This window comes from Oryza glaberrima, chromosome 9 (genome assembly GCF_000147395.1).
Source record: "Oryza glaberrima chromosome 9, OglaRS2, whole genome shotgun sequence".
Taxonomy (NCBI): domain Eukaryota; kingdom Viridiplantae; phylum Streptophyta; class Magnoliopsida; order Poales; family Poaceae; genus Oryza; species Oryza glaberrima.
Window position 1 is genome coordinate 17,852,222 of NC_068334.1, and position 21,709 is coordinate 17,873,930.

General features: G+C 42.0%; 2 protein-coding genes and 1 pseudogene across 4 annotated transcripts; all 3 read right to left on the reverse strand.

Annotated features, from left to right (window-relative positions):
• Nucleotides 1-5: 5 nt before the first annotated feature.
• Nucleotides 6-5,506, reverse strand: LOC127784286 (cinnamoyl-CoA reductase 1-like; annotated as a pseudogene).
• A 4,518-nt stretch (nucleotides 5,507-10,024) lies between these two features.
• LOC127784287 (cinnamoyl-CoA reductase 1-like) lies at nucleotides 10,025-12,209 on the reverse strand. Its single transcript, XM_052311487.1, has 6 exons — nucleotides 11,946-12,209; nucleotides 11,672-11,841; nucleotides 11,374-11,559; nucleotides 10,849-11,014; nucleotides 10,565-10,754; nucleotides 10,025-10,431 (listed from the first exon to the last, which is right to left on the reverse strand). The coding sequence occupies exons 1-6, from the start codon at nucleotides 12,073-12,075 to the stop codon at nucleotides 10,248-10,250; spliced, it is 1,026 nt and encodes a 341-aa protein (XP_052167447.1). The 5' UTR covers nucleotides 12,076-12,209; the 3' UTR covers nucleotides 10,025-10,247.
• Nucleotides 12,210-18,849: 6,640 nt separating this feature from the next.
• LOC127784284 (cinnamoyl-CoA reductase 1-like) lies at nucleotides 18,850-21,511 on the reverse strand. Of its 3 annotated transcripts, none has more exons than XM_052311484.1 (6): nucleotides 21,077-21,511; nucleotides 20,798-20,967; nucleotides 20,216-20,404; nucleotides 20,009-20,072; nucleotides 19,513-19,702; nucleotides 18,850-19,185 (listed from the first exon to the last, which is right to left on the reverse strand). In XM_052311484.1, the coding sequence occupies exons 1-6, from the start codon at nucleotides 21,207-21,209 to the stop codon at nucleotides 18,984-18,986; spliced, it is 948 nt and encodes a 315-aa protein (XP_052167444.1). In that variant the 5' UTR covers nucleotides 21,210-21,511; the 3' UTR covers nucleotides 18,850-18,983. The 3 variants fall into 3 exon arrangements, with proteins under 3 accessions (XP_052167444.1, XP_052167443.1, XP_052167445.1); XM_052311483.1 differs by having other exon boundaries at nucleotides 19,910-20,072; nucleotides 21,077-21,508; XM_052311485.1 differs by having other exon boundaries at nucleotides 19,037-19,135; nucleotides 19,910-20,072.
• Nucleotides 21,512-21,709: the final 198 nt, after the last annotated feature.

The window sequence follows — 21,709 nt, forward strand, 5'->3', positions numbered from 1 at the left end:
CTACTGCTCTGCTAGTAGCATCAAACATTTGTTTAATAGGGTGGCGGATATATTAAAATTACACACACAATTGTCCATCTTAATCAGTAGACAATATTCAATTATTGCCAGGCATAAATTGTGTCATTGATCACAGGCTGAATCAATTCACTAATGGAACAGAGCAGATGATAATGTGGACACTGGACAGGAACACCTGATCCCTCATCTATTACAGTATTATTGGAAACATTTTTTTTTCAGTGACAATTAGATCAAGAACAGTAGCAGCAAGACGGCGCCGGCTGTTCACTCCTGAGCATCTGGTGCACGGTAAAGATGGGGAAGCCGGCAAGGTTCGTCAACTACAAAGCCTGCCTTCTTGTAGGATTCAACGCTGTCGACAAGCGTCTCCTCGAGTTTCCTAGGTTTCCAGCCCAGCTTCTTCAGCTTCTCTGATGTCAATTCAACACTCGTAGTCATATCCACATCAACCACTCTGCAAAAATAATTGTGTTCATCTTGTGATACTGATGCAATAACCTGATGTCATTTCAGTTTCTCTGTCATGAATAGGATAGTTGATGATGATAATGATACAAGGCAAATTACTTGGCTGTGTAGCTGTAGTTAGGGTACATGCTCTTCATCAAATCCAACAAATCCCTCATGTCCATTTGTTCTTGAGAACAGATGTATCGCTAGATGGCCCTGCCTTGTCGTACACTAGAAGTAAAGCATCGGCGACATCGCGGACATCGACTATGGGAAAGAATTTGTTGCTTAGTGCATCAGGGCCTCCTGCGTTGCAACCAAAACTGATGGAATCAGTGCACCAATCACCAGAACAAACAAAAACTGTAGAAACTATAAACCATTGAGAAAAGCTAGAAAACAGATACCGTTTGCACGGTATAGTTAGGCCAGGTTTAGTTCCCCAAATTTTTTTCCTAAAAACATCAGATCAAATCTTTAGACACATGCATAGATTAAAGAAAAACTAATTGCACAGTTTGCATGGAAATCGCGAGACGAATATTTTAAGCCTAATTAATCCATGATTAGCCATAAGTGCTATAGTAACCCACATGTGCTAATGATGGATTAATTAGGCTCAAGAGATTCGTCTCGTGGTTTCCAGACGAATTATGAAATTAGTTTTTTCATTCATGTCCGAAAACCCCTTCCAACATCCGGTCAAACGTCCGATGTAATTCCTAAAAATTTTCTTTTCGAGAACTAAACAGGGCCTTAATAGAACCTGCTCCCTGCTTGCATATGATCTGACACATGCATTCTCACAAATCACAAGCAACTTTCCACTTCTCATACGGATAGCTCGGGAAGATAAAAAATGACGAGAAGTAGGGTCCATGTTGAATATGTGCGGATGAGATGACATGGGCCCTCCGGATTTCCATTGATGTCCACATATAAAATGGACCCTAGCTTGGCATGCAGCTACAAAATTTTTTAGAAATGTGTTACGTTGTACTATTGAAGCAGCACCGATGAGGGGAAAGTCACTAAATTGTCCCCTTTTCTTTCTTATTTTTTGATTTTGTTTTTTTAAGATGAAACCTTCTAATTTTCATCTCAATTAATCGGTACCTAGGTACCAAACATGATACTATACCTATATTACTATCTTTGATATATATCTAGGTACCTAGTGTAGGATCGAGATGTCGACTAGAGGGGGGGTGAATAGGCGATTTAAAACTAAATAACACCTAATCAAATCTAACCTAAGTTGCTAGGCTTGGTGAGGGTGAACTTTAACTAAGCAACTAAGTTATGTTTTGCAAACCTAGGGTGATAGTGACTCAATTATATCTCTAGGAAAGTAAATCACGCTCCTATGTCAATGTTTTGCAATCCTAGGGTGATATGATCTCAAGTATGTCTCTAGAAATGTAAATTGCACAAATGTAAATGCGACAATCAAATGAGACAATGAGACAAGAGATTTTTCACCGAGGTTCGGAAACTCGCCGGTTTCCTACTCCCCGTTGAGGCGAGCCCAACTCCACCGCTCAACCACGAAGCCACCGCACGCCCCCTTCGTCAAGGGGTGGGCAAGGCGGGAGCCGGCCACGGAGAGGACTACCCAAGCCTCGATCACTCGGGGTAGTTCTTCCTTCACTCCGAAGGTGGTGAACTCCAAACCACTCACAAACCGGCGCCAGGCCTCCTCCACAATCTTCTCGGAGAGGTCACCGGGCAACTCCTCCACAAGCCGTCTAGGAGGCGGCAACCTCCAAGAGTAACAAGCAATGACCCGGTGTGGAGATGATCAAGTGCCACACTAGCTCTACAATGGAAGCAAATGCACTTGACTCTTGGCTAAACAACCCTCTAACACACTAGATGGATGAACACAAAGCTCAAGTGAGTGTGAGAGAGGTGCAAGGGGTGTATGCAATTGAATTGGGTGCCAAGAGAGCCCCCTTGTTGCTGGTGTGGGAGTATTTATACTCCCACCCACCAAAACTAGCCGTTGGGGGCAAAATCCCCCAACTTTGTGCTCTGCCGGTCTGACCGGAGGTATGTGGCCGGTCAGACCGTGCTACTCTGCAACGGCTAGAAAACTAGCCATTGTAGCCCTGTCAGAGGGCCCCATCGGCCTGGCCAGTCAGACCGACATAGGGTGGCCGGTCAGACCGGCCTCGGCTCGGTCAGACCGCCATCGGCTTGGTCTGACCGAATACGGCTCCGTCGGCTCTGTATCGGCCATCCCGAGAAGCACCATCTCGGCCTCCAGGGGGCCGGTCTGACCGCGCATGTGCCGCCGGTCAGACCGGCCTTATGCGCCGGTCAGACCGCCGTTGTAGAGCCAGTCAGACCGGCCAGGGCACTCCGGTCAGACCGCCACTATGTGGCCGGTCTGACCGCCCCTGGTCAGGCCGAACCCAGTGAAAAGTGTGTGTGAAATGTGAGCACAAGTCTAAATGCATAATGACCTAATGTGGCAATTAAAATCATCTCTTTGCTAGGTCATTACCCCTCTTAATAGTACGGCGAAACTAAAAATAAACTAGCAAATTTGATCGCCCTACACCTCGATCAATTCTAAATTAAAGCGCTAGTTTTACCTTCTTCTTTCCCTTTGCTTTGCGTCGTCAATTTTAATCCATCGATAATCATCCATGCGCACATATGACATGGACCTAACTTAAAATGTATAGCTCAAAGACAACGGTTAGTCCACAATTAGCGCTTGTCATTAATTACCAAAATTAACACGGGGGGCCTAGATGCTTCACCTAGTCCGAGACCCATAAGTATCATATCCGATACAATAAGTGCCATGTTTGATACCTATTAGTACCATGTTCAATACCTACGTACCTGGTCTGATACTCGTGGATATCACATCCGATACTTAGGTATCAAGTCTAGTATTCGTGGATACCACATCCGGTACCTAGGTATCAGGTCTGATACCTATGGTACCATATCCGATACCTAGTAACCAAGTCCCATACTTATGGTACCATATTTGAGACCTCAGGTCTGATACTTATGGTACCATATCTGATACCTAGTAACCAAGTCTAATAGTACTTATGGTACCATATTTGAGACCTCAGGTCTGATACCTATGGATACCATTTCCGATACCTAGTAACCAAGTCCAATACGGTACCATATCTAGGACCTAATTACCATGTCAGATACCCATGAGCACCAACAAGTTTGATACAAATAGACATGATATGTATCTCCAAATATTAGTATCATCACATGTATCAATCTAGGTGACTCAACCTAATTGGTCAGCCTAGCTCTCATTCCCTATTTTATAAAAAAAAAAGAAATAACAAAGAGCATCTATCCATTACATATTGGCCCGACTCCATCCAAGCCACCTAGCACATAGGCATGTCAGAGCATGTGGCCTAGCTCTGTAGTCGTCCCATCTATCAAAATTATACATGAAGCTTGAAAGTTAGGGAGTGTTTAGATTCAGGGGTGTAAAGTTTTGGCGTGTCACATCGGGTATTATATAGGGTGTCGCATGGGGTGTTCGGGCACTAATAAAAAAACTAATTATAGAATTCGTCAGTAAACCACGAGACGAATTTATTAAGCCTAATTAATCCGTCATTAGCAAATGTTTACTGTAGCACCACATTATCAAATCATGGCGCAATTAGGCTTAAAAGATTCGTATCGCAATTTCCTGGCTAATTGTGTAATTGGTTTTTGTTAATCCACATTTAATACTCTATGCATATGTCCAAACATTCGATGTGATGGGTGAAAAGTTTTTGTTTTGAAAACTAAACAAGGTCTAACTATGCCGTTCGGACGGGATAGCGTGCTCTAGTTTCTCTCCATTGAGAAAAGAGGGTGAGGTGAACCTTTCATGATGTAGAGCAGAACTTTGCTGCTGGCGTTGAGTAGCACAGTCTGCAACAGTGGCCCAAAGATAACGCCAGGGCAAACCGTAATGACATGCAGTCCATTTTTCTCTGAATATTCCAGGGCCATCTCTTCAGCTTCGGTCTTGGCAAGACAGTACCAGTTCTGCCAACACAAGAATTTGAGGTTCATAAATTAATCCTAGCTACTATTAACCAGGAAATCCAACGAAAGGCTAAAAGAGCTTTTTTTTCCCCTTTTCTTTTTGCAGTTGTCTGAACTCTGAAGTGTTAAGCTGCTATCTGTAGAACACTAGTTTGGCAACATTTTGCTCAAAATAAATTAATCCTAGCTACTTTCTAGCAATCATCCCTAATAACTAACTGATGAATCAAGGAAAAACTAACGATAGAGAAAAGCAAGAGAGGCCAATTTCTGACCTCATTTTCTTTGCATGACTTCTTGTCTGACCAGCAAGTCTCATCTATGAGCCTGTCTCGAGGCAAGCTCGGGTTAAAGCAAACAGCACAGATGGATGAGACCACGACGAGTTTCTGAACGCTCGCAGCAGAGCAAGCCTCGAGCACATTTCTGGTGCCTTTCACAGCAGGAGCCAGCATCTCCTTCTGAACAATCGTGTTTAGCAAACATAGGATCAGCAGAAGAACTGCAGATTGCAGAGAAGTGTGTGTGTAAATGGAGTATTTACCTCCGGATCAACCGTCTTGTGTTCCGGCACGGGAGTGGCCGGATGGAAGACCCCCTCGCAGCCGGCGAACGCCGCCGTCAGCGAGCCGCCGTCGAGCACGTCGGCCTTGAACAGGCGCAGGTTCTCCGGAGCGTTCTCCAGCTGCTTCAGAAACGCGTTCTTGGGATCATCTGAAACCAGGAAAAGGATGAAGAAACCCACATACAAGAAGATGCAGCACAAGAGGATACTAGGAAAGAACAGAAAAATTAAGAACTCAAGAAGAGACATGGGTCGCGGAGGGTGGCGTGGACGGCGTAGCCACGGGAGAGGAGGAGCTTGACGAGCCACGAGCCGGTGAACCCGCCGGCGCCGGTCACGCACACGGGGCGCCGCGGCGGCGGAGGCGGAGGCGTCATCTCCGGTTGCCACCACCTCCGTATCCACTGGACCACTGCTGCAAGCCTGCAACTGTGCTTCGATGTGTCCATTAAGAGCAAGTTTAATGGTACAGCCAACTATGAATCTAAATCACCTATAGTCAATTTAATAGTCAATTTATACAATAATTATCAATAAATATATTCTACATAATTAATGTCTGGTCCCACCTATCATACACTCATGTATATTGGAGTCAGTGTTGTAGCTGGCTATAAATCTGTTGTCCGCTACTCTTATCTCTCCTCTTTTACCTCCTTTATAGCCGGCTTATAGTTTGTTATTGTACCTGCTCTAAGCACTTGTTTAATCAGCAGACTGCTTTTCCCCCACCTTTCCGACGATGTTCCTCGTGTTCCGCACGTACTTTTTTAACGGTTAAATGATGTGTTTTTTAAAAAATGTTTATATGCGAAAATTGCTTTAAAAAATCATATTAATTTATTTTTTAAAAAAACAATAAAATTAATAAATTAATCATAAAAAAATTGTGTCGCTTCATTTTGCGTGGATAGAAAATGAGTTCCCAACCTCACCTCCCGAACATAGCCAAAACTCGCGTGTAGCCGCCACGACGAGCATATTACTAAGAGCAAGTTTAATAGGATAGCCAACCACTGGCTCCAAATTATCTATAGCCAATTTAATAGCCAATTTATATAATAGTTTTCTATAAACATATACTACACAACTAATACATGTTTCCACCTATCAGAGCAAGTTTAATAGTATAGCCCACTACTAGCTCCAATTCATTATAGCCAATCTAATAATCAATTCATACAATAGTTGCTTACTATACTATTAATATATGGTCCCACCAGTCATACACATATTGCGTCTTAGAGTCCGCGCTACAGCTGGCTACAGATCTGTAGCCCGCTGCTCTTCTCTCTCATCTTTTTATCTCATTAAAATATGTTTACAGCTGGCTAATAGTCTGCTATTGTACCTGCTCTCATACACACATGTATCTTTGAGTTCGTGCTGCAGCTGGCTACAAATCTGTAGCATGTTGCTCTTCTCTTTCCTCTTATATCTCCTCAAAATATGTAACTGACTTATAGGCTGCTATTGTACTTGCTCTAATTGTACTTGCTCTAAGAGCGAGTACAATAAGGTGATATAAGCGGGCTATACAAGTTGCCACATCAAATTTGTGCTTGTGTGGAAGAGAGATGAGAGGAGAGAAGTGGGCTATAGATTTGTAGCCAGCTATGTGAAAGAGGTGGGTGGATTATACATTAATGATTTACTCCCTCCATCTATAAAAGTTATACCTATTTCACATTCTAGTTTTTCCAAATAAGTTGTTCCTATTTGTAGTCTTTATGCATTCAAGACTTAAATGAAGAGATAAATTAAATGTTTTATTAGAACCCAAGGAGTCATCTAAATACTCATTGGTTGCATGCTTGCATTCACTACTTGATTTTGTAACATCCAAGGTGATTTAATTTTTTCTTGGTCTTGGTGTCGAAAGTAATATGTGTAACTTTTATAGATGGAGGGAGTAGTATGTTTCTATAGCTAACTATTGTATGAGCGAGTTATTAAATTGACTATAGATGATGTTTTAAATTTTGGAGCTAGTAGAGGGCTATATTATTAAACTTGATCTAATAATTGAAGGGCGGCTGGTAGTGTGCTGAGTGCTGAACAAATCTTATATTCTAATGCTGACAGTGCTTGCGAGCTTTGATTGGGCGACCTGATACCGTTTACTACCTCCGCCGTCCCAATATAACTATAGTTTAGGTTTCTGTGTCCAGCTCTTGATAGTCTGTCTTTATTTAAAAAAATATGATTAGTATTTTTATTATTATCTTAACACTTTCCTTTTGTCACATAATTTTCGACCGTACGCATGATTTCTTTTACTCTTCTGTGTGCGATCCGTCCCTCCCAAATTTTTGGTTCGTCAGTCCGGAGAGATCTCGTCACTCCCGTCCCGTACGCACGTACAGGAGATCAAATCCGATCCATCTGAGCCAAGAAATATGCACGGAAACGAAAGAAACTGGATCACAAAATCATAAATTCAACAACAATGAATCAAAATCATTCAAAAAAATTAAATCACAAGAACTAAATCACTGGGGCCATTGCTCATCGGAGGCCAAGCAGGCCGCTGCCCTGAGGCTGTCGCGGCTGGCGGGGCGTGACGCCGTGTGCCACGAGGAGGATGTTGTCACCAAGCCACTTCCGGAGATGAGGGTGAGGGCACTGCCCGCCGGGGAAGGAGCTCCGCTGGCCGGGGGTAGGACGCCATGAGCTGTGGCGGAGGGGGAGCGGGAGCAGCGGCACTGCCGATGGGGGTGGGGGAGGGGAGGAGGAAAGCCACCATTTGGTATAACTGACATCTGAGTCATGCTTGCACCAGACCCAGACCTAGTGACCCACATGTCAATGGCACACGTTACACATATCAGGGTTCACATATAAGTGACACGTACCTACTACATACACATGTAGTATTATAGAGGATCCCACACCACACTTGCACATTGGTGGTGCTTTTCACAGCAGGAACCATCATCTCCTCCTGCATGTATATATGATCACCAGCTACAGCTAGATTGTAAGATTTTAGAATAGTAGAAGAGTGATTGCACAAATATAAACTTGCCGGACACGTATCCTCTCTATTGCTGCATATGCAGTAGGTGTAACTGACACGTGAGTCTTGCACCAGACCAAGACCTAGTGACCCACATGTCAATAACGCACGTTACACATATCGGGGTTCACTGAACCCTAGCCTGTGGCACCAAGCTTCGACGGTGTCGGAGCAGTGGGAGGCTACCGCAAATACAAAAGACGCTCCAAAGAAAGCCCTGCGCACAATAACGCTTTTGGTAGCCTGGGAAATCTGGAATGAAAGGAACCGCAAAACCTTTCAGCAAAAGGAGCTATCGATGGGTAGGCTTCTGGCTAAAATCAAAGAGGAGGCCGAATCGTGGTCCTTGACAAGCGCGAGAGATCATGGTAGTTGGCTTTCTTTTTAATTGCTCTGACCGAAGGTCCTGAGCCTTGATTTTTTTTCACACTTGTAAAGTTTACTCCTGCTCTTTTCAATGAAATTGGCAGCTTGTCAATTCATTCAAAAATAAAACATAACAGGGTTCACATATCAGTGACACCTATTGCTTGTGGATCAACCCTCTCGTATTTTGGCACCGGAGTGCCGATATGGAAGACCCCCTTGCAGCCGGCAAACGCCACTGTCATAGCGTCGCCGTCGAGCTCGTCGGCCTTGAACAGGTGCAGGTTCCCCGGATCCATGTCCAGTTGCTTAAGAAACGCGTCCCTGGGATCATCTGAAACAAAGAACATGCGAAACAAACAAAGAACAATGTCGGTGATATAGGTGCGGGGGTATCAGGACCGTATGGAGGAGGCTCCCCCGGTAACCACGTGGCACTCCCTCGAAGGAGGGTCGGGCCCGAGGTAAGGAGGCAGCCGTCCCCTCCATGCCTAAAGGTCGGGTTGCCCCGACCCCCTCTGTATGACGCCGCATGTGCAGGGTTAGGTGGGCGTCCCCAACGCCCACCTAACCGCATTTAAGCGGCATGAGCGAGCGCGCCACGCCGCATTAAGTGCGGCGCGTGGTGCGCCTAACCGGTCTGTGACCGGTTGAATGACCGATGGGACCAGGGTAGTGCGCCTGGTTGCATGTCAGGCATCCCTGTCACATCGTGATGATGAGAGGGTTTTTAGCCCCTCATCATCAGCCGGAGTCGATTCGTCTGCCCGGTTAGAGCAAGGTTTTCGTTTCCTGGCGCAAGGACCCAAAAGTCTTCACCCATTAAATGATGAATGAAACGAGTGTCCCTCATGCCAGCCGGTTAGATTTGATGGGCCCCATACTGCGGCGCCCGTGCGTGTAGCTTCCAAGTCAAGCTAAAAAAAAGGCATTTAATGTAAAGAGTGTCCTCTCTCACCCCTAGACAGACTTCTAGGCCCATATGGCAGCCCCTTGAGATATAAAAGGAAGTCCAGGCCTGGTGAGGGGGGATCAATTCCTTGGCTAACTCACGCTTAGTTCTGTGTTTCAAGCGCCTATATTCCTTAGTCGATCAATCAAGCATAGGAGTAGGGTATTACGTTTCTCAGCGGTCCGAACCTGTGGGATGTGTTAGTTTGGAATGGGATGTGGACTATCAACAATGCACTTTGAAGAGCTTGGAGAACGACCTTGCAACAAGGGTAACATGGGGCAAGTGCCAACAGGTTATGGCATGACCACAGGTGAGGAAACACCGTTCAAAACACAGATCCACGAGCCGACGAACCCGCCGGCACCGTGACGCACACGACGCGCCGCCGCGGCGGAGACGTCGACGTCGTCATCTCCGGTGGTCGTCTCGTCTCCCTCCCGATCCGTCCTGCCCTGCCTGCCGCCAACAGATGCCCTCCGTATATATGCCGCTTCGGCTGCAACAGGAAACTAAAAGTCCATCCTTCTCTAAAAAAAAAAAAAAACTACAAAAGTCCGTTGCTGCTGCTCTGCTACTAGCATCAAACATTGCTTAATCGGGCGCAGGGTGGATTAAAAAATTACATTACAGGAGTATTCAATTTTTGCCAGGCGTAAACTGTGTCATTGATCACAGGCTGAATCAATTCATTAATGGAACAGAGCAGATGATAATGTGGACACTGGACAGGAACACCTGATCCCCCATCTATTACAGTATTATTGGAAACATTTTTCTTTTCAGTGACAATTAGATCAAGAACAGTAGCAGCAAGACAGCGCCGCGGCTGTTCACTCCTGAGCATCTGGTACACGGTAAAGATAGGGAAGCCGGCAAGGTTCGTCATCTACTAAGCCTGCCTTCTCGTGGGATTCAACGCTGTCGACAAGCGTCTCCTCGAGTTTCCTAGGCTTCCAGCCCAGCTTCTTCAGCTTCTCTGATGTCAATCCAACCCTCGTATCCACATCAACCACTCTGCAAAAAATAATTGTGTTCATCTTGTGATGCTGATGCAACGAACCTGATGTCATTTCAGTTTCTCTGACATGAATAATTAGTTGCTAATTAGTTGACGATGGTAGTGGTACAATGATAGGATGGAAATTACTTGAATGTGTAGCTGTAGTTAGGGTACATGCTCTTCATCAAATCCAAAAAATCTTTCGTGTCCATTTGTTCTTGAGAACAGATGTATCGCTCAGATGGCCCTGCCTTGTCGTACACCAGAAGTAAAGCATCGGCGACATCGCGGACATCGACTATGGGAAAGAATGTGTTGCCTATTGCATCAGGGCCTCCTGGATTGCAACCAAAACTGATGGAATCAGTGCACCAGCCACCAGAACAAACAAAAACTGCAGAGACTATAGTGCATTAGAGGGTGAGGTGAACCTTTCATGACATAGAGGAGAACTTTGCTGCTGGTGCTGAGTAGCACAGTCTGCAACAGTGGCCCAAGAACAAGGGCAGGGCAAACTGTGATGACATGCAGCCCATTTTTCTCTGAATATTCCAGGGCCATCTCTTCAGCTTCTGTCTTGGCAAGACAGTACCAGTTCTGCCAACAGAAGAATTGGGGAGGTTCATAAATTAATCCTAGCTACCCTAGTAGTGAAGGAGCTTAATTAATCCTGTTTGCTTTAGTCAATGCAGGACTAAAGAGTATTTTTTTTCTTTTTGCAGTTTTCTGAACTCTGAAGTGTTAAGCTGTAACTAAGCGGACTGTATTTTTTACCTTCTTTCTGTTAGCTGCAGAACTCTACTTCTCCTCTTGCTATATGCCTATTCTTAATTAAGTTTGGCAACATAATTCTCAACAAATAAATTGTTCTTAGCTAGTACTTCCTAGAAAATTTTTAAACGAACTAATGATTAAGGAAATACTATTGGATGGAGAAAAGATTGGCAATTGCTGACCTCATTTTCCTTGCATGACTTCTTGTCTGACCAGCAAGTCTCATCTATGATCCTGTCTCGAGGCAAGCTCGGGTTAAAGCAAACAGCACCGATGGATGAGACCACGACGAGTTTCTGAACACCCGCAGCAGAGCAAGCCTCGAGCACATTTCTGGTGCCTTTCACAGCAGGATCCAGCATCTCCTTCTGAATATATAACCGTGTTTAGCAGATATTGCAGTATCAGCAAAATTGCAGATTGCAGAAGAGTTGAATGTTCAGACAATGTGTGTGTTTGTGTCTATGAATAGATACTTGCCTCCGGATCAACCGTCTTTTCTTCAGGCACCGGAGTGGCCGGATGGAAGACGCCCTCGCAGCCGGCGAACGCCGCCGTCAGCGAGCCGCCGTCGAGCACGTCGGCCTTGAACAGGCGCAGGTTCTCCGGGGCGTTCTCCAGCTGCTTCAGAAACGCGTTCTTGGGATCATCTGGAACAAGAAAATGGATAAAGAAATTAAACCACATATAAGAAGACGCAGCACAAGGTGCTACTGTAACTGACAAGAAGAACAGAACAAGAAATCAAGAATACGTGGGTCGCGGACGGTGGCGTGGACGGCGTAGCCGCGGGAGAGGAGGAGCTTGACGAGCCACGAGCCGATGAACCCGCCGGCGCCGGTGACGCACACGAGGCGCCGCGGCGGCGGCGGAGGAGGCGTCATCTCCGGTTGCCACCACTGCACCTCCGTATGCAGCGTCGGCTGCAGGCTGCAGCAAATTAAGTCCACTGCTGCAACTGTGCAAGCGTTTGTTTACTCGGCAGATGACTAGATTAGGAAACTCGCGCGCAGCCGCCACGATGAGCAGATTACTAATAATTGATGGGCGGCTGATGGTGTGCCGTACTCCATCCATCCAAAAGTCTATCACTTGTTTCATCCTTTTGATTTTTCCAAAAATCTAAATAAAAAAAATATTTTTTTTATTGGAACCAAAAAGTCAGTTTAGTACTTAATGGTTTTCATGTTCATTAGTTTTATCATGGTGAATAAATTAATTGCTCTTTAGTCTTGGTGAAAAAAGAAATAAGTCTTAGATTTTTGGATGGAGAAAGTATATTCTAAGAGCAAGTTTAATAGTATAGCCAACTACTAGCTCTAAATCATTTATAGACAATTTAATAGCCAATTTATATAATAGTTACATATAAACATATGCTACACAAATAGTACCTTGCCCCACATGTCATACGCATATTATATCTTGTAGTCTGTGGTTCAGTGTTGGGTCCTAAAACTAATGATTCGGTAACCGACATGTTTAGACTGTATCAAGCCCTGGATCAGTAGATTGATACAGGTTCAACAATCTGGATCTTCATTGCATACATTTTGACAAGGCTCCAAAGGTGATGTAATTATAAAATAATAGGATATTTACAGGATTGTGGCTAACTATTACAGTAGAAGCTATAGGATGAGCCAACTCTAATGTTTTGCTATAGACTTAAACCATCTATCTAATATATGCTTGAGAACTAAGTTAGAATGAGATTAACTTATATGATTGAACTCCCGGCTTCGGCAAGAACATCAAATGGACTCTGAAAAAGGGGGTTAAAGCAAGGGTGAGTACAACGTACTCAGCAAGCTATTATATTAATCAATAATGAATGAATGGAATGGTAATATATGAGTAGAATTAAGTTTACTTGCAGAAGGCTGAGAATATAGAGGAAGAAAGCCTGTAATGTTTTAGATGCAACATTATTTAATAAAGTTTGGAATTAAGTTTCTAACCAAATACAATATGAGTCTCCATACTCAATCCGTGAGTACGGCTATTCACATAGATTCATTTATACTTTATTGCAGTAAATGTACGCTTTACCCACAGCCCACGACTTGCTGATAATCATCAGTTTCATCATGGCCTAGTATTAGATTACTAACAATTGTGGTACCTGTTCTATGAACTCTAGTCCCCATACGCTCTGAACGTGACGTTATCAGCAGCGAGAGGAGTTCTGGCGTTCCCGGGGTATTTAGAGAGGACTGATTGTATGACACCATGTCATCGCAATTAGGGTTCACAAACAGACTAGTCATCATAAATTATCTCAAACAAATATTTACCTACGCCTCGGTAAATATCACAATATTGCCCTGCTCGGTATAAGTTTTCCTCTTGCGCGAGGACTTAAAAAGAACCACTATATATAGGTACCACCTTGTTAATAACATAATACTAGATCTATACCCACACTTAGAGCTGTGGTTGTACCCGTTCGTTCTTCATAAGTATTTGGGCAGTCTTATGTCGGTTGAAACAGTACTAGCCACCCGGAAATCAACTATTTTCTACCATACTGTTCCAATCTAAGTTCATTATATTTTATGCAGTCTAACTAGGCAGGGCTAAGCAAAAGCTAGCATATCTGGTTTGCTATGTTCAGGTTATGCATTCGAAATCATGAATGACTAATGCATAGAATAAAGATATAGAATATAGGGCATTTATGCTCAAAGGAGAGGAATAATAACTTGCCTTGCTCCAGCGCAAATAAATCCGAGATAGGCAACCTGATTATCCGATGCTCGAAATACCACAGGTTATCATCCAAATATAATAGACTCTACTGAAGAAGAGGAAGAACCAAATTCAATAAACGCCATAAAATAGCAAGAAAGAGAAAAACGGTTAGGAGGGCTAGGGTTTAGGATATAATCTATCTCTTCTATAAGGTATAAGCTAATATTTCATGTATAGATCGGAGGCTAAGGTGGAGAGGGGTTTAAGCAACTAAGGTTGCTTATACTTTATGTGAAGACTTTGACTGGTGAGGGGATAGAATGTATATTGGATAATTGAACTGGTTTAGTTGGTATATGGCTAGTGGTAGGTTTAGGTAGTATAATACCTAGGGTTTGGTTATATTTGAGTTGAATGTGGAGTAGGGTAACATATCAGCTAACTCTATATTATATATATAAATTCTAGGTAAGTGGTGGATATGCGAGTTTGGAATTTGGGTGATGACTGGAATTAACTAGGAAGGTATTGGCTAGGGTTTGGTTGCTAGTTGTTGCTGGAGCATAACGACTAGATTTGATATCTTTTCTAGCCGGTGTCGATAGACAGCATATCGGCTAGAGGAATAGGAGGTGGGTGTAGGTTTCGTGGAAGTGTTATGGAAATCGAGGAAATAGTGAAGCTCCAACCATTATGCGCATTAAGGAGTAAGGTGTCAGGAGCAGCACTTCGACCTTAGGTTTAGGTTTTGTCGGGCTTTACAACTAACTGTTCAACGTCGGGACCAGTAGATCGCACTGACGTCCACATAGAAGGTGTAAAGTTCTAACCGGCAGCTTTTAGTGGCTAGAGGGGTATTTTGAAAATAAAAGGAAATATTTGAAAGGCATATATAAGTTTAAATCAAATATTTATTCAAATAGAATTTGAATAAATTAAGGAAATTCAAATAAAATCTTAAAATAGAAAATTTGGTATCAAAATGTAGATTTTGAATTTGGATAAATTTAGGTCAAGTTTCATCGGAATCGGATCTACGGTTTAGTAGATATGGGTTGATTCAAGGTGGAAGAGAAGGGGGAAAAGGGTGAAATGGACTCGCCGGAAGGAGGCAAAGCCGGTGGTGCGAGGAGAGGGGAGGAGGAGCTATGGATGGGGAGATCGACCGACGGTGTCGACGATCGGCCATGGGAGGAGAGAGAGAGCTCGGATGGGTGTGTAGGAAAAGGGCGGCCTCGTCGTCCTTTTATAGGGTGTGAAGGTCGGTTGCCGATGGCGGTTCACAGAGGAGGAGGCGAAGGAGGATATGGCTACGGCGGCGTGGAGGAATAGAGTACGGCGCCGGCTCCCATTCGCGATTGGCTGGGCGACGGCAACGGAAAGACGTGGCCGGCTGCGACGGATTTGGGCGGCGGAGGAGGACGAACACGGCACGGCGTCGCCGTTGGCACAAGTTGGCGGCGGCGGCGTGCATACTGTGGACGGCAGCGGCACTGTGGCCGGCATACGCGCCCACAGGAGGAAGAAGGAGGGAAGCAATATGGACTTGTGTTGGTTGGGCTGAGAAGGAAGGTGGGCTGAGGAGGGAATTCCGGCCCAAAAGAATTGTGTTGTGAATTTTTAATAGAATTTGAATTGGAAAAATTGAAAGGAAATTATATTTGGATATAATCTCTAAAAGAGATATTTTCTAGTTTATTTGAGTGCAATATTTTTAGAGGTGGAGTTTAAGGGAATTTATTTGGAAGCACTCAAATAGGAATTCAACACCATAAATAATATGGCTCTAAATTTGAATATATTTCTAGGAGTATGGTAATAAAATAAAGAGAGAAAATAAATAGGATTTTATCCCCCACAATGGGTGGTATGGGTTTAGAGAAATATTTTGTGGCTAATAGAAAGTTTGAATGAGAAGGATAAAATCTATTTTCTTAGCACAAGAGCAATTATTCACAATATTTATAATAATATTATTCTTGTGCCGAAAAGAAAATCAAGCCACATGAATTAAATTGGCGGCTAGATCAAAAGGAGGAATTTGGATATTTTGATCGAGAATCAAAGGATAGGTTTAAGATCAAAGGATGGGTTAACAATTAATTCCAATAGAAACAGAATTTCGGTGGTTTAGGTTCAAGGGTAATATAGGAAGGTTTCTTGGACCATAATTCATAAAAGGGTTTTTAATTGAATTGAAATAGAGGAATTTTACAAAAGAAGGTTTAAGGTGCAAAATCATATCAAAGTAAATACCTCGGTTTAATAAGATCAATTTTTAGAATAAAAACCACGAAATATTTTAAATAGCAAAGAGAGATTCTACGCAAGTTAATTTTTGGAGGTCTCTCTAATTATATTTTCCTAGGTTTAAAAAGGTTATTAAGAACATAAGAATCGGCATGATGCATAATTAGAAAACAGTAAATTTTCAGGATGTTACATTCAGCTGACTACTTGATGCTCTTATCTCTCTTCATTTATCCTCTCAATACTCCCTCCGTCCCATAAAAAACCAACTTAGTACTAAATGTTACATATTCTAGTACTACGAATATGGACATGCCTAGAATGTGTACTAGAATGTGGATGTAACATATTGTACTAGAATTAATGTGTCACATCCAGTCCTAGATTTATTTTTATTTTTGACGGAGAAAGTATGTGTTTATAGCTGACTTATAGTCTGCTATTGCACCTGCTCTAATGCTGACAGTGTTTGCAAGTTTTGATCGGGCAACGTGGTGCCTTTCATTTTGCAAATAAATATCGGGATTTATTGAGAGAAAAATGGCACCGAGATGTGGTCACTTTGCCAAACCATCTCCAGACTCCCACACTCGGCTTGATGGAGAAAGAAAAAAAGATCTGTCAAGAAAAACAATAGAAAAGGAGAATTGGGCCACTATGATACATCACTCGATCTATCGTACACACAAAGGAGATAATTGCAAACCAACAATGGGAATTCCCAATTTAGAAGAATCGATGGGGTCTTAAATTATTTTCAATAGAGGAGCAATTATCAGTGGAGCTGGTGAGACTATGGTACCATCAAATATAGATTTTGTTACGGCATCAGTGGCGGATCCAGAAAATTAGTTCGTTGGTGTTATAACGTGTCTATCGGTGTCATAATATGCTAATTATGCTTAGAACATGATGTTATAGTATATGGATAAACAGTTTTGCTATAGCTTTTGCCAAAAGTTGTCGGTGTCACCTGACACCGATGATTATACTGTAGATCCACCCCTGTACGGCATAGATACCGGTACTGAGGTTTTGTTTGGTACAGTTTTAGATCTTAGATACACGACATATTTGAAATTTGTATGTTAAATTATAGTGGTTTAAAATTTTAAATTTAATCTAAAATAGAAACAAAATGACTTATCCAAATATTATGAACTCAATCATAGATCCAAATCTATAGATTTGTGGAGCTGCGAATACCCAAATCTAAAAATTTTAGATCTAGAGTTGTACCAAAGAAGTCCTAAATTCTAGTATTTGTTTATAGCAAGATTTCTATACATTTGCAAACAAAACCTATAACACTGTTACAAATATAATCACATATTTTATCATTCAATAGAAAATTCAACTATAATTTTACACAACAAAAGAACCCTAAATAGTATTAACAAAAAAGATAAAATTTAAAATATTTTCTATAACTCCTAATTATTAATAACATATGAAAAAGATATGCACAAGCTATATCATTGGCACGCTGAGTTTCTAGTACTACAACATCTAACGAGTAGAAACGTGTACATAGGATTAGGTAAAACGTAGCACTCCCACCGTTTTATATTATAAGCCATTTTGATTTTTTCAAGTCAAAATTCTTAAAAGTTTAATTGAGTTTATAGTAATATTTATAGCACTAACTTAGTTTCACTATATCTAACATTAAACATATTATGATAGTTTCTTTTGTTTTGTGTTAAAAGTATCATTATACTCATTTTGAGTAAAGTGTACGGACGGTCCCTAAACTTTTAAAGAACTTGTCATAGTATGTCATCTAGGTCCCAAATCGCCACAACCCCTTCAGGATCCTACGTGGCGTTGACGTGGCATGCCACACGGACACGACGTGACATTATTTTGACTGACAAATAGGACCCATTTAATTTTTTTCCTTTTTCTTTTTTTTCTTCTCTTTTTTCCCCTTCCTCTGTGACCCGTGCAGAAGAAAGGGAAAAAAGAAGAATGAGAAGAAAAAGAAAAAGAAAAGAAGAAAAAAAGAGAAAAGGACACGTCACGTCCACGTGGCATTGCCACATTAGCGCCACGTAGGATTCTAGAGGGGATGTGTCAATTTGGGATCTAGATGATACACTTTGACAAGTTATGGGACCTGGATATACATTCTGAGAGTTTAGGGATCTATATGACACAACCCTACAAGTTTAAGGACCGCCAATGCACTTTACTCATTTTTCTATACACTTGATCAAAACTAAAAAAAAGTTTGATTTAGAAAAAAAAAGTCACAACAAATTACAATATGAAACAAAGGTAATAATAAATGTTATATTTGTTTCTATGGAATTTGGAGACATGGAAAAGTTTCAAAACCACTATTTTACTGCACACAGAAAAAAAGCATTATTGAGAAACACAAGAAAAGGATTTTAACATAAATAAGTGAAAAAAAGTAACAGTTTCCAATGAAGGCAGGATGGTTTATAGAGGACCAACTGTCAAAGTAATATTTTTTCAGTCAAAATTACACACAAAATGACAATCTCAACCAGCAGACAATGTTCAGAGGTGAATACTTTCTTTATTAAAAAGAAAAAAACTTCTAGCTACAAATCTAGATATAATTTATGTTCAAATTAGTAACCAGAAGTTTATTTTTTATGAGATGAAAGGTGTACGCATTTAGCATAGGAGCACAACAGGATAAGCTTAATTGGCGACAACACGTTACTTTGTACTGAAAGATATACTGTCACCGCAGAACTGAAGGATTGATGGAAGTTATATGTCGTGCCAAGATAGGCCTTTTGTGTTATTCCCACACACACATATTCAGTGCTAGTGTCTCAAGCATACAGAGAAAACACAGCTCCTGAAGTGCTCAGTTCTCAACAAGAAAGTGAAAAAGGTAAGGCAGAACGCAAGGTCTTCCACCAGCATCCTGCAAAATTCCTGTCTTTTCATAGTACTCAATGCTGTCTGTGAGTGTCTCCTCCAATTTCCTTGGCTTCCAGCCCAGGCTCTTCAATTTCTCTGACGAAATTGGTGTAAATATTTCAGTCTTGCCATTCACTTCAGCACTACTGCATAAGCAAAGAAAGTTTCTTAAAAACAGCCATGCCAATGCAACTCAGGAGTATTCCCTCCATTTCATAGTATAAATCGTTTGATATTTTCTCTAGTCAAAATTCTTTAGGTTTAACTAAGTTTATAGAAAAAATTAGCAAAATCTATAACATTAAAATTAGTTTCATTAAATTTAACATTGAATATATATTTTGATAATATGTTTATTTTATGTAAAATATTACTATATATTTTATACAAACTTTTAACTAAGAAAAAATTCAAATGACTTATAATATGAAACGGAGGGAGTACGATATTAGCAGAAGTGATCAGAGACCTACCACTTTACATAATTGTAGTTGGGGTAAATGTTCTTGAGAAACTCCACAGTAGCCTTTGGGCTGATGTGATACGGTGCGCAAAGATATCTGCCAGATGATTCTGGTTTCTCGTATATCAGAATCAAAGCTTCAGCCACATCACGGACATCTACTATGTGCAACAACATGTTCCTCATTACGTTTGGACCTCCTGAAATGAAATTTGTCGCAGTTTGAACAGAGGCAAGGAAAATGTTTCAGTCTGAAGTCTGAACTTGCTGTCAAAAGGATGAATTGTATAAAATAAAGTGGTGCACAAAAACAGAAAACTTCCCAATTAAGGGCATGAAACAATTTTCATCTGGTAAGTGGTAATCCTCAGAGTAAACAGTAACAAATGGAGAGATAATGTGGAAACCTTTTGTTATATAGATGAGGAGTTCATTGCTGGTATTGACAGTTGGTTGCAACTGTGGACCAAAAACTAAACAAGGGCAGACTGTAACAACGTTTAGACCTTTTTTCTCTGCATATTCCAAAGCCATCTTTTCAGCGATAACCTTGGAAGCACTATACCACTCCTGAAACACAGAAATTGTAAAAATGAAAATTTCAAAAAAAAAATTTGTAAAATGATGAACTTTAGTTCCTCCCTCAGTAAAATAAGAAAACAAATGTTCTGTTGTAGCAACAACATGAAGCTCTAATTTCTGACATTACTAACCTTCTTCTCCATGCATATCTTTCTGTCCGACCAGCAGCTCTCATCTTTGGGCTTACCTGGAGGCCAATTGGGGTTGTAATGAACTGCAGCAGTAGATGACACCACCACAACTTTCTGAACCTTCTTAGACGACGAACAAACTTCAAGAACATTCAGTGTTCCCTTTACAGCAGGAGCCATTACTTCTAACTGCATGATTTGGATATTTGCACTGATATGTTATGATTAAACCATGAAGAATCACTGGTGCTCAAACAGTTAGCAGGACATCAATATAAACAGTGAGCCAGTCTGCCAGTGGCTTATGGCAGTCAACTTCTAAAAGGAAGTGGAAAGCGAAAAAAAAAAAAAAAAAAAAAAAAAAAACCTTCTAAAAGGAAGTGAGCAGATTGGGCAGACAAGTCTTGACAGTAATTTTGATTCTTTTGGAGTTAATGCCATTTCAAATGCTATAGAAAATTAATTTTAAATTAACACAATTATTAATAGTCTTCTTACACTAATTTACTGATCCTACTACACTTTAATTGAAAGCCTGAACTGAAGCACAGGGGTGATGATGATGAATGATGGGATCTTTACCTCAGGATCGACGATCTTGTCTCCGGGCACGGGAGAGGCGACATGGAAAACCCCCTCGCAGCCGGCAATGGCGGCGGACAGCTCGCCGGCGTCGAGCACGTCGGCCTTGAACAGGCTCAGCATCTCCGACGCCCCGTCCAGCTGCTTCAGATGAGCGTTCTTGGGATCACCTGAACCACAAAACACAGCAGCACACAACCAAATTCCCTCAGCTCAATCACAGCAACGACGATGTATATACACGCGAATCGATCGGAATGGGTAGCAGCTTTGATTTACACGGGTCGCGGAGGGTGGCGTGCACGGCGTAGCCACGGGAGAGGAGGAGCTTGACGAGCCACGAGCCGATGAACCCGCCGGCGCCGGTGACGCACACTCTCGTCGTCGGCGGCGGCGACGCCATCGCCGCCATGTTCCTCCTCCAATGGCGCCGGCCGACCTGATGGTGTCCAATGCACAAATCGATAAGAAAACCACACCACTAATCTCTAATGCGCAAGTCGACAAGAAAACCATGACCGGATCCCGGCCGGCCAAGTAAATTCCTCCCTAGAAATCATCGCAAACCGTATTTTATCTGCTTTGGCGCGTTTATGAGATAGATAGGTGGTTGTTTCCGTTCGGATTTGGGGAAAAAAAAATGTGGTGGTGAGTGGAGCATGAAGTCAATCGGCAGTCGCCAGCAACTCTGGAGAAGTCAGGGTGTTTCTGATGCAAATTTCAACAAACCATAGGTTTTTACTGTTTTGGGGCATTTGTGACACAAAACTCTAGGTTTTGTAACCTGGTTTAAGAAACCCCAAGTTTTAGAGAAAAATGTTTCATAGAACCTCACATTCATGCCTAAATTATTTGTTTGGCCATCATACTCATGCATAATACATGTATAAAAAATGGGTTTTCTTACAGTCT